General features: G+C 33.9%; 1 protein-coding gene across 1 annotated transcript in view; it reads right to left on the bottom strand.

Annotated features, from left to right (window-relative positions):
- kiaa1109 (KIAA1109 ortholog) overlaps nucleotides 1-14040 on the bottom strand; it is a 213017-nt gene that overhangs the window by 123258 nt on the left and 75719 nt on the right. Inside the window, 7 exon segments of the mRNA XM_056470418.1 lie at nucleotides 1452-1628; nucleotides 1738-1875; nucleotides 3891-4100; nucleotides 5970-6163; nucleotides 10258-10364; nucleotides 10472-10653; nucleotides 10788-10885. Of these exon segments, the coding sequence (XP_056326393.1) occupies nucleotides 1452-1628; nucleotides 1738-1875; nucleotides 3891-4100; nucleotides 5970-6163; nucleotides 10258-10364; nucleotides 10472-10653; nucleotides 10788-10885 (1106 nt within the window).

Below are 14040 nucleotides of genomic sequence, written 5' to 3'. Positions count from 1 at the left end.
GTAACAGATTCCAAATGCAAATAGAACTCTTAAAATAATCTCTGGATCTTTGATCTGCCCCTTGTAATTAGGATAATGAGGTAATAACACACACCTGGCCATGGAACAGCTTAGAAGCCAATTGTCCAATTACTGTTGGACCCTTAACAAGTGGGAGGCACAAATTAAAGCTGAAGTTAAAGCACATCATGTTTGTTTCTATTCAAATCGAAAGTCTTTGATTAAAGAGCCAAAAACGTTTTGTGTCGATGTCAAAATATTCATGGGCCTAACTATACATACATACATACATTCACACATACATACTGTACATACTCAAATGCACAAACTCACATGTACAAACTCACACATACGTTTAAAGTTTTTGATGATCATTCTATTGGGTAAGTCGATCATTAGAAATAAAAACAACATACAATTGGAAAGACAACAATTTTGGATTTTGTTTTTTTTCAAGCTAAAAGGGGTATTACCTTATATGCAAATTGTATGTATGTATGTACGTACGTATATATATATATATATATATATATATATATATATATATATATATATATATATATATATATATATATATATATATATATATATATATATATATATATATATATAATTTTATTATTGTTTTTGTTATTTTGACATTATTTTCCTATGTTTCAATTCATTATTTAGTATTTATTTATTATTATTTTTATTAACTTCTTTTATTCATTTATTTTTGTCATTTGAATGTGTATATGTGTGTATGAATATACATGTCTAAGAAGGGTGTAGATGTGTGCTGTTTTGTAGGCTACATTGTTATTGTGTGCCTAATTTATGGGGGAAAAGAAAAAAAAAAAAATCAATAAACATATTTGTAAAAAAGAAAAAAAAAACATCATGAATTTTGATTCATTATTATTTTTGTGCTGTGTTCCATGTCAGAAAAATGCTTCTTTCCAATTTTTCATTTTTGTTTTAAAAGATTTACAATCACCCAGCCTTGCCAACACAAATCAAAGCCTACTAACAAAGAATGCATAATTTGACAGTTAAACAGCTCTGGGAGTTTTAACAGATTTCACAAACAATTTGTGTATGGCACTTTTCTGATTACCTGTGACAAACTCTGACATGTTCCCCTGCGTATACAAACAACCATTTCAATTGGTGTTTACAGTACCTTCCAATACAATTCACGGTATAAAGAGAAGCTCAGTGGGCAGCACTATAAATTTCACACAAGGGCTCTATCAAAAATTCAACCTTCACATTCTTACTTTTATCTTCTCTCCAACCCACAAGCCTCCTAACCTTGTATGATAAATACAAAGAAACATTTTTCATTCATTCGAAATTAACAACGGATTTGGCTTGAATCGTCATGCGACTTAATCACGCCACAAATTTTCCCATAAATAATTCTTTCCAGACGTCACGCATTTCAAGCGAACAAATGAATGAGTCACCTGTGGCACACTGACTCTTCCAGTAAGAGCTCCAGCCTGAACGTCAATGAGCCACGCATACTCCAGTGTGTCGCTGCCCGCCGGCAAACCCTCCGCAGAGAACATGGCATGAGCTCTCATCTGCAAACCCGTGAGGCTCAGATGCCCGTCACGCAACACAGCATCAATCGGAGGCCGCTAAAAACACACACACACACACACACACACACACATCCAGTACAGATGGTAAAAATGAGCAAAAACAGCAGAACCTGATATGAATAAATATGAATGAGGTCACTTCCACCTGATAGTTATCGCTGACAAACACGTGTACAGGTGAGAGGACAAGCTGAAGCATGGTCTCCTTGTAACCTTTCTTCATCTCGAAACACAGACGCTCCATGAAGCCCGTAGGACCTTCTGGACCGTCGCTGCTACAGTGCTGCAGAGGGAGATAGAAGACAGGATTTATGGATCCCAAAGGAAATATAGGGATATTATGAGATATTACTCTGCTAAGATTGTAACTGCAGTTTTAACAATGCAGTATGATGACATTTTCAAAAATGTCACTCACATAATTCATTTTAATTCAAGTTTATTTCTATAGAGCTTTTACAATGTAGATTGTGTCAAAGCAGCTTAACATGGAAGTTCTAGTAAATTGAAACTGTGTCAGTCCAGTTTTCAGAGTTAAAGTTCAGTTTAGATCAGTTCAGTGTGGTTTAATTTTCACTGCTGAAAGTCCAAACGCCGAAGAGCAGATCCATTGATGCGCAGCTCCACAAGTCCCAACCAAGCAAGCCAGTGGCGAGGAAACTTCACTTATTGACAAAAGTGAAGGAAAAAAACCTTGAGAGAAACCAGGCTCAGTTGGGCACGACCATTTCTCCTCTGACCAAACTTCTTGTGCAGATCTGCAGACCAGGGGCCATACAGTAAAACAAAAATGTTTCCTGAGACCGTATCATGTGTGTATTCACATCAGGAAAGTCTGTTAGTTCACTTGTTTTTGGTCAGGACCAAACACATTGTTAACATTTTTGTGGGCAGCTTTCACACTGCCCTGTTGCAAGTGAATCAGACATTGGACAAAAATGCTTGCGCTCCCGTGCTAAGGTGTATGGCATTCAACTATCAGCTGTACTGTATGAAAAAAAAAACACTATCGACAAACTCTTGTTGTTCACATAGTGTCTTTTCCTCACAAAAGTTCATTATTTTAAATGTAGACACAAACGGAGTGTAATGTGGTCATGAAGTGTGTATTATACACGTTTGTGACCCTCAACCACAAAACCAGCGTTGTTGCACAGGCATATTTTTGGCAATAGTCAAAATCCGTGTATGAGTCAAAATTATAGATTTTTATAGAAGAGTGAGTGCATGTTGAAAACAAACATGGTTTGTTAAAGTAATCAGTATGAAACCAACACTATGTCTAGTTTCTCAGTCTGAGCTCATTATTTTTAATGAGACTCGCGCGACATGAAAACTGTGGTCAGAATTAAGCAAGTGCTGTTTTCCAAAATATAAGCATGTTTGCATAATTGCAAATTATACTAGTGATATTGTAGATAAGTTAAACGCAAAGTTAAAACTGAATCAGTTCAATTTTTAATTTTTTTGGGGGGCGTTTTAAATCTTTATTATGATAGGACATTTCGAGGACAGGAAGTGAAGTTGGAGTGAGAGAGGGGGTATGGGACCATGAAAACTAACATCAGACAGTCGTATGGTAAATGTCAGACATGACATTCACAATAGTGCGTTACATTTTAGACACCATATTGTCTGTTTTTAGCTTTGCTGGCAATAAATAAAAATGGAGCAAAATATTTGCGTATTTCAGAGTGACTCTTTCAACAAATAAAGTCAGCCGATTTAATTAGAAAGACAGTGACTACATTTGAAACAGCACACTTCCATACTATATATTAGACGAAACCAATTTGTAAAAAATAGTATGTCCTAATTCACATTCAGTAGGCAAAGAGAGCTTAGATGACCCATTTCTTCTGGTGAGGTTCTGAAGTGTGCATACAAATGCTTTACAATCTCATGAGGCCAGAGGAGAGGATTTGTGAATAAAGTTGATGCAACGCAATTACTTTGTTTCCATGATAGGAAACTATTTCTACAATTGTTGGCAAACGATTACTAAACTACAGTGTGTGTACATCAATATTACTCCACACTGACACTGGTGACAGCACCACTTATTGATTATAAATAACAAACAACTTAACCATGTTATCATTTCTATAATTTTCTGATGACGTTTTTTTTCTAAAATCATTTACAAATGTCTTTATTTACTAATTCTGACATTTAGTGTGCTTGATGTAGCTTTTTGCAGCTATATCTATCGTTATAATTACCATTGTTGATGTCAAATGCTCTTAATGTACTGTATATGGCTGTCTAAATAGAATCACTTATGTCCTCAGTACCAACCGTTGGAAGGCGCCCGTGGACTTTGTGCAGATTGATGAATACAGTGATGTCCCAGGGCCGCAGGGTCAGAGGGTGAGGTGCGTCTTTAGAGCCTTTGTCCTCCAGACCAACCCCAGTCCAACAGGATGAAGAAGAGCAGGTGCTCAGCACGGGGCTGGACAGAGATTCCTCAAAGTCTGTGTACATGTCGTCCTCTCCAAAATAGTTTTCCTGCATACATACACACAGTAATTGTTTTAAGGCACCAAAACTCACAATTAATGGCATCAATTTCCACAAATTTCCATGATTGACTAACACCAAGTAACCTTAGTTGACTAACACCATTAACCTTAATAACACAGGATGAGTCTAATTTAGTGCACAAATGATACTGAAAAAGCAAGGATTCTCAAATGTTTTTACTGGAAATGATTGATTGACGAATGATTGGGGAACAATTCAATGATTAAATGTAATGCAGATTTAAACTTTTGTTTAATGTTCAGTTTCAGCAGTGCTGTCTCTGATGTACAAACTGGGAACACACTGGCATTTGTGTGTATATGTGAGCAAAAAAAATGCCCTTTTTACTTTAAGGGCATTATTTTCTTCTTATATAGATACAGAATGTTGTGCATATTAATACAAATCTGAAAAAATGAAAATGTTAACATTTACTCATGAATGTCTATGATGTGTTTAAGGCTTATGCCATTCAGCTATTAGTCCACTTCATTCGTTTTTAGGTAATTCACATGGATAAAGTTGAATATTTATAATATTACATCTTCATGAGCTAAATGCACCAGTAGAGTTTAATTATTTGCTAATCAATTTAAGAAAACTAACACTCTGACAGGCTTCCCACTTTCTTCCTGACTTTCACTGACTAAAAAGCTGAAATTCTATGGTCTATAATGAATGAAAAAACAAACTTTTCATAATATGAAAATAGTTTTAGCTTGACTATAATTTTTAATTAATTTAATAACCATAATGAGAGAATAACAATGAATAATTTACCTTTTAAAAAGAAAACAAGAGTCTAACACCCAGTATTTAAAGTGGCAATTTAGTAGCCAAAGCTCTTGAAATTGACATTATACTGGAATGTTTGCTTTAGTTAACAGGTTGATCATAGCGACTGAATTTGACTTAAACGACTGCCATTTGACAAGTAGGAAAGAAATAAAATGACACTGGAATAAATAGTAAGGTTTTTATTTAATTACTTTATTTTAAAAAATGTTTATTTTTTTTTCAATTACCAGGTTCTGCTGGTTGCATTTCTCGAATTTTCATTGCCTATCTTAAGCCAATCGTAATCATTTGTTTTGGTTCAATTTGGAATTTTCCCAAGCATTGCAGAGCCCAGGGGACCAGAGTGAGCGCTCCATATTGGCCCCAGCCTGATCTTTAATTACTTTATTTAACTAAATTTCACATTTATAAATATAAGTAACCCGTTTTATGGATTTGTTGACTAAAATATGTTTCGTACTTCAAAAATACGTGAACTATATTTATTTAAGTACTATGTTCGTACATTTTGTATCCATGTATTGTGTAGTTGTTGTTGTTTTTTTATAATTACCCTTGGCATCTGTATTTTTTTATTGTAAAATGTTAGATGCTTTTGTTCTTTGACTAAAAAGGCAAAACTTGTGTAACGACATGAAAAACTAAACTAAAATTTAACTTGACAAACAAAAGATATTTCATTACTTGGACAAAACATTTTTTTTTAATGTCAATATATGGAGGTAAACTATTAAAATTCCATTATTTATGCATATATTTAAGACATTTCTTGACCAGTAGGAACCTTGGTTTCAACACAACACAAATGGACAGTAAACTGATGCTCTGTTCTGTTTCTAAAGCTATTTCTATACCTAGAGCTGAGCACTTTTTTTTTGCACTTTTCTTGGGGGTAAAAAGATTACCCAAGCAGGTTTTACATTCATCAAACCTCACAACACTGCCCATTCTGCTTTAATGAATATCTAAATATATTCTGCATGGTTCCAGTGTATTAGAAACATCTGCTCTGTTTGATAATCCTGAACCCATAGGTGAAAACATGAGCGTGTGTACCTTGATAGACACCAGCGCTCTGAGCAGAGGGCCGTAAAGGGTGATGTGGGAGCCTGGGCTCAGTTCCATCTCCACATGTAAACGATCAGGCGGCAGTAAGCTGGGGTCGGAGGACACTCGCGGTGGAGGAGGCACAGGTGGAGCCAGTTCTGGCGGTCGCAGGGCGGACAGCATTGACTCCTCAATTTCTGACACTGCAAAACAGGTGTGTAAATGTGAAATGTATAGTACAATATGTAAAATAGCAATAAATGTAACCAAATGCAATAACTACAAGACAAAGGTTATGCAGAAGATATATATATATATATATATATATATATATATATATATATATATATATATATATATATATATATATATATATATATATATTTATTTATACATTACAAAACTAACATTTTAATTAATGGTTTTTGGAACCTTTTGCATAATTTAAATGATAATAATAAAAAAAAAGAATCAAATATTATTTTGAAAAAGGTTTTGTAATTAATCATGATTAATCACACCCAACATTAAAATCAGATATTTCTACATTTATTATACAAAATAAGGCTAAAAAACAAACTAACAAAAATGTGTAGTTTAAATATCTGATGTTTTAAGCATTTGTAGTATTAATGAAGGCCAGTGTTAGTAATAGTGATGGAAATTTCATCATCAAAACAGTAGACGTGAAGCCTAATTTTTCAAACCTCGTAAAAAAACATACTGTATATGAGGTTTGAATTGTTTTTGCACTATTTGGTTAGTCAAAAAGGCACTAACACCAAATTGGGCCAATGTTTGACAGCATAAAAAGTAAAAAAAGTTAAATAAAATAAAATAAAATAAAGACAGAAGAAGAAAAACAACAAACTACTGAAAATGGTCCAAGTAATCAACATATTCACAAGCGCTTGTGTGAGGGGAATAAAAAGAATCAGCATTTCTATTACTTTAAAAGAGTACAAAGACAGTTTTATTGCTCATTATTTCTGGAAAGACAATACGCAGACATGCCAGTACAAAAAACAAACAAATGAAGAAGAACAAAAACAACAAACTACTGAAAATGCCAATAAATAATCAATGTGTTGACGAACGCGCTTTCTTTGAAGCGAACAAAAAGTATCCAAAATCAGTACATTTTTCACTCAAGGTATCTGGAATTAAATGTGCAAACGTGACAGTGAAAAACAAAGAAAAAAAAACAGAAGAACAAAAACAAATTAACTGAAAATGGCAAGGGAAGAAAATATATGCGAAGTTGTATATTAAATCAGTACAAAGTCATCTTTATCGCTCAATTGTGAGAAAGATAAGACTTCCAATAGTTATCTTTTTAGTATACATGTGCTGAATGTCTGTGTTTATGCATGCTATCAAATGAAGTACACTTTACCAAATTATATTTTATATACCCTTCCATGCTATTGCTGTGCATTAAATGCAAGCTCAACAAAGATGCAATGCCTCATTTATTTTGGCTTTGGCCAAAAATGTGTCAATTTTGGACTAAGGCATTTCCGTTTTACTAAAACATACTAAAGACAAATTTTCCTTCTGACCATCTAGCTGCAATATTAAGCAGAGCCCTTTCTTAGAGAATTACCATTCAAATAAAATTCATATGGGATGGCAATAGTAAAAAAAGCACATTTGTTTATGTGGAACACCGTAATTAAGAGACATGGCTTAGAGTTCTCTAATGTGTTATGTATGCAAACGATTAGAAACAACACTGTGGGTAAACCAAAGAGAATTCCACAGATTTGGAAGTCCTTCTTTGAGAATGTAAAAAGTGACCAGCTGAGTGGTGTGGAAGATTTCATTAAACTTAGCAGTGTGCAAACATTTTATTTGTTTCACACAATTTTTTTGTATTATTATTTGAATTTTTTGTGTTTACAGTGTTTTGTATTTATTATTATATTTATTTTATCTATTTGATATCCTTCTTACCTCGTTGTACAGCACAGTAATCAACTATTGTTGTGTTTATTTGTGCTTTATAAGAAAATAAATCAATTAAAATAATCGTTTTAAGGTCCCACAACTCTGGTATCATTTGATTAGACGCAACGTTTCCTAGTAAGAATACAACAATGCAAATTTGTTCTCTTATTTTTAAGTTTATCTAAGCTTGTATTATACTAACTATGCATTCATATTTTAAAAACAAGAGAGACTTTAAGAAAGAGTAAGCAGTTCTGTAAAGCAGCCAGCCATACAGCGCATCTGTCCACACAGTATCAAAATGTGGAATGTAAAAATTGTAAATGTATTCAGCACCACCCCTTTAAGTCTATTGAAAATAGTCTTTTGTTAGTTTAACATGTATATTGTGAAATTTGCCAGGTATGTTTGTAATGAAAAAAAAAAACAGGTAATTATTAGAAGTGCAACGGATCTCAGTTGATCTGAGATTTGTACGGATCACAACCATGATTCGAAACACATATGACCCGCAGATTAATACTTTTTTTTTACTTGTAGATTAATCCTAAATTTTTAACGATCGCAGAGAGATCGCCTCTCGCATCTTTTAAATCACATGTATGAAAGCATTTAGGCTTTCCTGTAAAATATAATGACTACTGAAGAAGTTGTGCTAGGTTATTCGGGATGTGGTGGGTTTTAAAGATGTTTTCTGTCTATACTTGTTTAGCCTGCATTAATGCACTCAGTCTAAGCTGCACGATTAATCATCAAAAGATCAGGAGCTCAACACCTACGCAACATATATTATAAATGATGCTGATTTGCATATGTTTATTAATCCTTCGAATTGCTGCATTAATATCAGTGTTTGAAAAACGCAAAAATCAAGAAAGAGATTCAGTCTCTAGTCTTTTGAGTTATGAAGTTACAAACAGTCAAATAACACAGAAGTACTGGGATAACAGTTTATAGTTTGGATAAAACCACTGATGTTTTGGTAAAGAATAAAATCCCCGTCATATGCATTTAACTCGATGTTGAAAAAAGAAAGTTGTAGGTAGCAATTACATTATTTAACCAATTAATGGCAACAGCCAGCCATCAAAAATATGGAACTGAATAATTCTTCAAAAATGATCCATCTAGCAATGAAACATGACGTTTTATAAGTAAATAACTGAATCATTTATTGAAAATGAGACTAAAAATAAATAGGAATAGTACAGATTGTAATGTTAGATTTCAACATTTAGCGTTTTCAGCAACAGTAGAAGTAACAGTGAATTTTTCACAGTACTGAATATATTACAGTTTATTTTTATTCAGCTGATTATTTCTTTATTTTATTTTTAATAAAATTACAGGTTTTAAGTTAAGCTTCTTAAAACCAAGTGTCTTGCAATACTGTTTTTTAAATTATTGGAAAGCAAATTAAATTTGTCTCCTCCCTCTTTGGCTGATTTGAAAAATGGTCTGATTCATGACTTAAAAACATAATGTGATCCGAATCGTGAGATTTGTGATCCATTACACCACTAGTATTTATTGATATTAATAAATGCAAAACATTTTGGTTTGGTTGTTTTATTTGGTTTTTTTTTTTCTTCCCCAAAAGATTATGTATGTTTATATGCAGATGTTTGTGTGAGCACATGTAAATGTGTGTGCGCATGAATGATTATAGAGGTGTATGATTAAGTATTTGTACATGTACATGTGTTATCAAAAGTATCAAGTTCGATACTAATAAGTCGTGAAATTTTAAAAATGTCCATTTCCTGCTAACATTTGAGCACATTCTTAAACACAGCTGATAGGCCATTGTGTTCATGTGGTCAACAGAAATGACTGTGATTGGCAGTGAAGGTCACCACTCTTCACCGATGTTCACTGAGTGCAAACACAGATACAGGGACTCTGAAGCATTTCAATGTCACATCAATCAGTCGGTCTGTTTATGAGCTGACATATGAGCAATCTATTGACGCATCAATCTTTATGGCATAAAATCACTTTAGAGTCCCTGTATCTGTGTTTGCACTGGTGAACTGATGACCTTCACGGCCAATCACAGTCATTTCTGTTGAGCACTCAAATGTTAGCGGAAAATGGACATCTTTACAATTTCAGTACTGATTGGTACCAAATTCAATACTTTTGGCAACCCTAATGTGTATATATTTTCATATGTGTCATTGCATCGTATGTGTTTTTTATCCATTTATTAGTTCCTTCATTGATTTGGTGACATGGAGGATGCTCTCTAAAATGTGATTAGCTTTGGGCTTAACAATAAATAATATCTATAAGTATCTGTACAGCACATTTATGCGCAATTACATGGTCTAACACAAGCACTTACATGATTGTTTGAGCTGCTGTTCAGATTTCTGAGGATAGATGGGATGCCAAGTATAATCTATAATGAGCATGAAGTTCGGCACACTCCAGCAGTCCACCCAACCAGCCCTGCAAGCAAACACACACAAAACACACACACAAATGCAACAGAAAAGTCAAAGGGCAGTCCAAAACGAAGAAACAGTGACAGAAATAGAGCAGCAGCACTCTCTTACTCAGCGTGAGTCATGTTCCTCCAGCGTGGTTTGCTGTTTTTGGGAGGTGCTCCTTGCCCTTCTGCTGGCATATTGTTGTCTGGAGGGCTCTTAGAGTGCTGGTAATCCTTCGCAAGGGTGAGCAGCGGGTACCGGCTGGGGTGACAGTCAGGCAGGCAAAGGCGCATATCCGTGTCCTCAGCCTGGATGACAGTTCAGAGTTGATTTAAGGTGTCGGGATGTGATATAAGGTTGTAATGCATGATCGCATGTGATTCAGAACAGACGAAAGTGTGTGTGTGCGTGTGTGGGAATGTCTGTAGAGGTGTACACTCACTCGCAAACAGAAACGTGTGTTACAGGTGACCGGGACAAACTCGTGAAATGGCAAAGTGAAGTCAATATTCAGCGTTTCCCCACAGGCAGCGAGATAAACTACAGACAAAGAGCAGGAACAGGTTGTAAGTTTTTCAGGAAGCAAAAAAAAATGGAGGAAATGAAAATCAAATAGACTCTAGGGTTTAATGTTCAGAAGTGAGACTGGTGTCATTTTATGGTTCATATTTTTTGCTTTACAGTCTTTTGTGAGGCACTAGTTGAAGTATGGAAATTACTAAACATATTAGCTCAGACAAGCTATTTGAGTAAAATACAATAGAATGTGTACATCTCTATCTATCTATCTATCTATCTATCTTTTTATCTGAACTATTAAACCTCCTTTGATTTTTTTTTCTTTTATAAATATTTCCCAAATTATGTTTAACTGATCAAGGAAATTTTTACAGTATGTCTGATAATATTTTTTCTTCTGGAGAAAGTCTTATTTGTTTTATTTCAGCTAGGATAAATGCGACCTCAAAATATATTTGGGAGTATTTGTGCAAGTGCATAAAATGACCAGTTTTCACAGCAAAATGTTCACCGCATACGCGGATTTAGGAGACATTCACGCAGAATGCGTCTTTGCAGCGTTCAGGAATGGTTTTAAACAGTTGACATGTCAACTTGCTGCAGTAAACAAGGCCCGCAATGCTTGTCCCGCCTTCAAGCTCTTCTTATTGCCCCACTGCGCTAGAGCAGAACGCGAATGGATTGGTTAATATCAGCTGTCAATCACTCAGTTCCGATGATAGGGAGCTAGCCGCGAAAACGTAAAGGTCTGGATACGAGAGAATGAAAACAGCACTGACAGATTTAGTTTTAGAAGCCACCTAAAGTTACAGATAATGACACATCTGATCAGTGATCATGTAATTAATGTCAATCCAGCATTTACACTTTTTGAAGAGTGGATAAAAGACTTCCAGTGGTTCAAGTTCGTCATGAAAATGACTAAAGTATTCACTGTAAAGCCGGTGGGATGGAGTTTTTAGTTAACAGTGTTTGCCACATCTACACATTTTAAGCACGAGATGTTCCATTTAATCCTTCATTTAATCGTCACGATGCTGTTAGTTGTGCGACTGGCACCGCATTCACCATCGCTAAAGAGCATGCATTAACTGAGATGAAACTAATATTGCAGCTCGTGAAAAGACTGTTACTGCTATTAAGATGACGTCTGCAAATAATAAGTTATATGTCAATATCATCTGTGCAATATCAGACACCACCAGTGAGAACAGCACAGTTTTCATCTTTAACTCATCTCATTCACGTCAAGCAGTGCGTGCAGGGCCGGTGAGCGCATGCAGATTTTTGTTTATTTGTTAGTTTTGATTAGAGTTGATTTCAAATGCAATAAATCTGTTAATATAAAACGTGTAGTAACTGTGCTCATAATTTTTGGTGGGTGCGACTAAATTTTGTCTGGTGCGCCTAAATTTGTGAAGTTAGGAGCACCGGTGCTACCAAGTAAAAAGGTTCATTTCGAGCCCTGTGGATATATATATATATATATATACATATATATATATATATATATACATATATAATATATATATATACATATATATATATATATATATATATATATATATATATTATATATATATATATATTATATATATATATATATACATACATATATATATATATATATATATATATATATATATATATATATATATATATATAATATATACATATATATATATATATATATATATATATATATATATTATATATATATATATATATACATATACATATATATATATATACATATACATATACATATATATATATATATATATTATATATATATATATATATATATATATATAGCCGTGCAATATTCTGCAATATCAGAACTCCTACAGCCTCTCCTTACTCTTTTGTATTACTCCACCCACACAGTGACAGCAGATCAATCAACTCACTACAGTTTGACAAATATTGCAGCTGTTGGACAACATAATGTACTTTTGAGGCTTTTTTAGGCGACAATGTAGCTGTTTAGATTACAACTATGCAGTTTATTCATAAGGATAGTGCCTATTTTAAATACTTATAATTTCTGAGATTCAGCGTGTCGGCATCCATCAGCCTGTCATACTGAGAAGAGCAAAGACAGTTGACATTGTCCATCCACAAGATGGCGACAGAGACCACATAATAAGTCCTTGAGTGTGAGATAAGACTTGCATATCAAGAATGTATGTATTTTGTGTTGTTACTGCAGACTAATTTAGTAAAAAAAAAGAAAAAGAAATGCCCGCATGAGTTTTTCCGTATCGCAAACACAACAGTAATCTGGTAGTGTTTGCATTGCTTTGGATTTTTCTGGGTTAATTATTGTGATATCCCAATAGCAACAGAGAAATACTTGAAAATTTCTGTAGACTGATGGCACTGCATGCCTTATAATCTTAAAATGTTAGCAAATTCACGTGTTTTGTCATCACTTTAGACATTATGCAGGAGAATCATTCAAACACTAGCTCTAAAGTGACGTTTGTGAAGTAGCAATGGTTTCTGTTGTTCTGACGTCAGCTGCAAATGTGAATGAATGGCTGGAAAAAGTAGTTCCTCATACAAAAGGGTTTTGAGACTCCATGTTTGATTTTCTTTTTTATTTACACTATTATGCTGTCGAACTGTTGTATAAATGCAATATCACACTCGTAGCAGTGCGATATGACAGCACACCGGCACTGGTGGGACACTAAGACACTCGGCCTGCAGCCTCAAGCCAACACACGCCTCTCACCAATGCTGATATACAGCCATATCACACTGCTACGAGTGTGATTTTGCTCATATATGTGTGTTCATCATTTAAACCATGCATTTATATTTAGTCTTGTAATCGTTTCATTTATTTAAAAGAAAGCTAAAAACATATTTTTTCATATTTTTTTTGTTTACTTGACATTGCCAAACAATGAATTTTCTTTCTGAAGCATTGAGTATCGTTTTCTTCTATTATTTAAGTAATTATTTGCTTTCATTATGCATTTTGTTTATTTATTTGTCTATTAAAGTATTTTATTTGTTCTCCCATGAACTTTGTGGTGCAGTTTTAAAATTGCTTTTTAATAAGCTGCATTTCTTGTATGAAATGTGCTAGACAAATAAATGTTATTAAAAATCATTATTATTATCAAACAAACAAACACATATTCAAATAGATAAAAATTTATAAA

This window comes from Danio aesculapii, chromosome 13 (assembly GCF_903798145.1).
Source record: "Danio aesculapii chromosome 13, fDanAes4.1, whole genome shotgun sequence".
NCBI lineage: Eukaryota > Metazoa > Chordata > Actinopteri > Cypriniformes > Danionidae > Danio > Danio aesculapii.
This window is presented reverse-complemented; position numbering and strand designations above follow the sequence as displayed.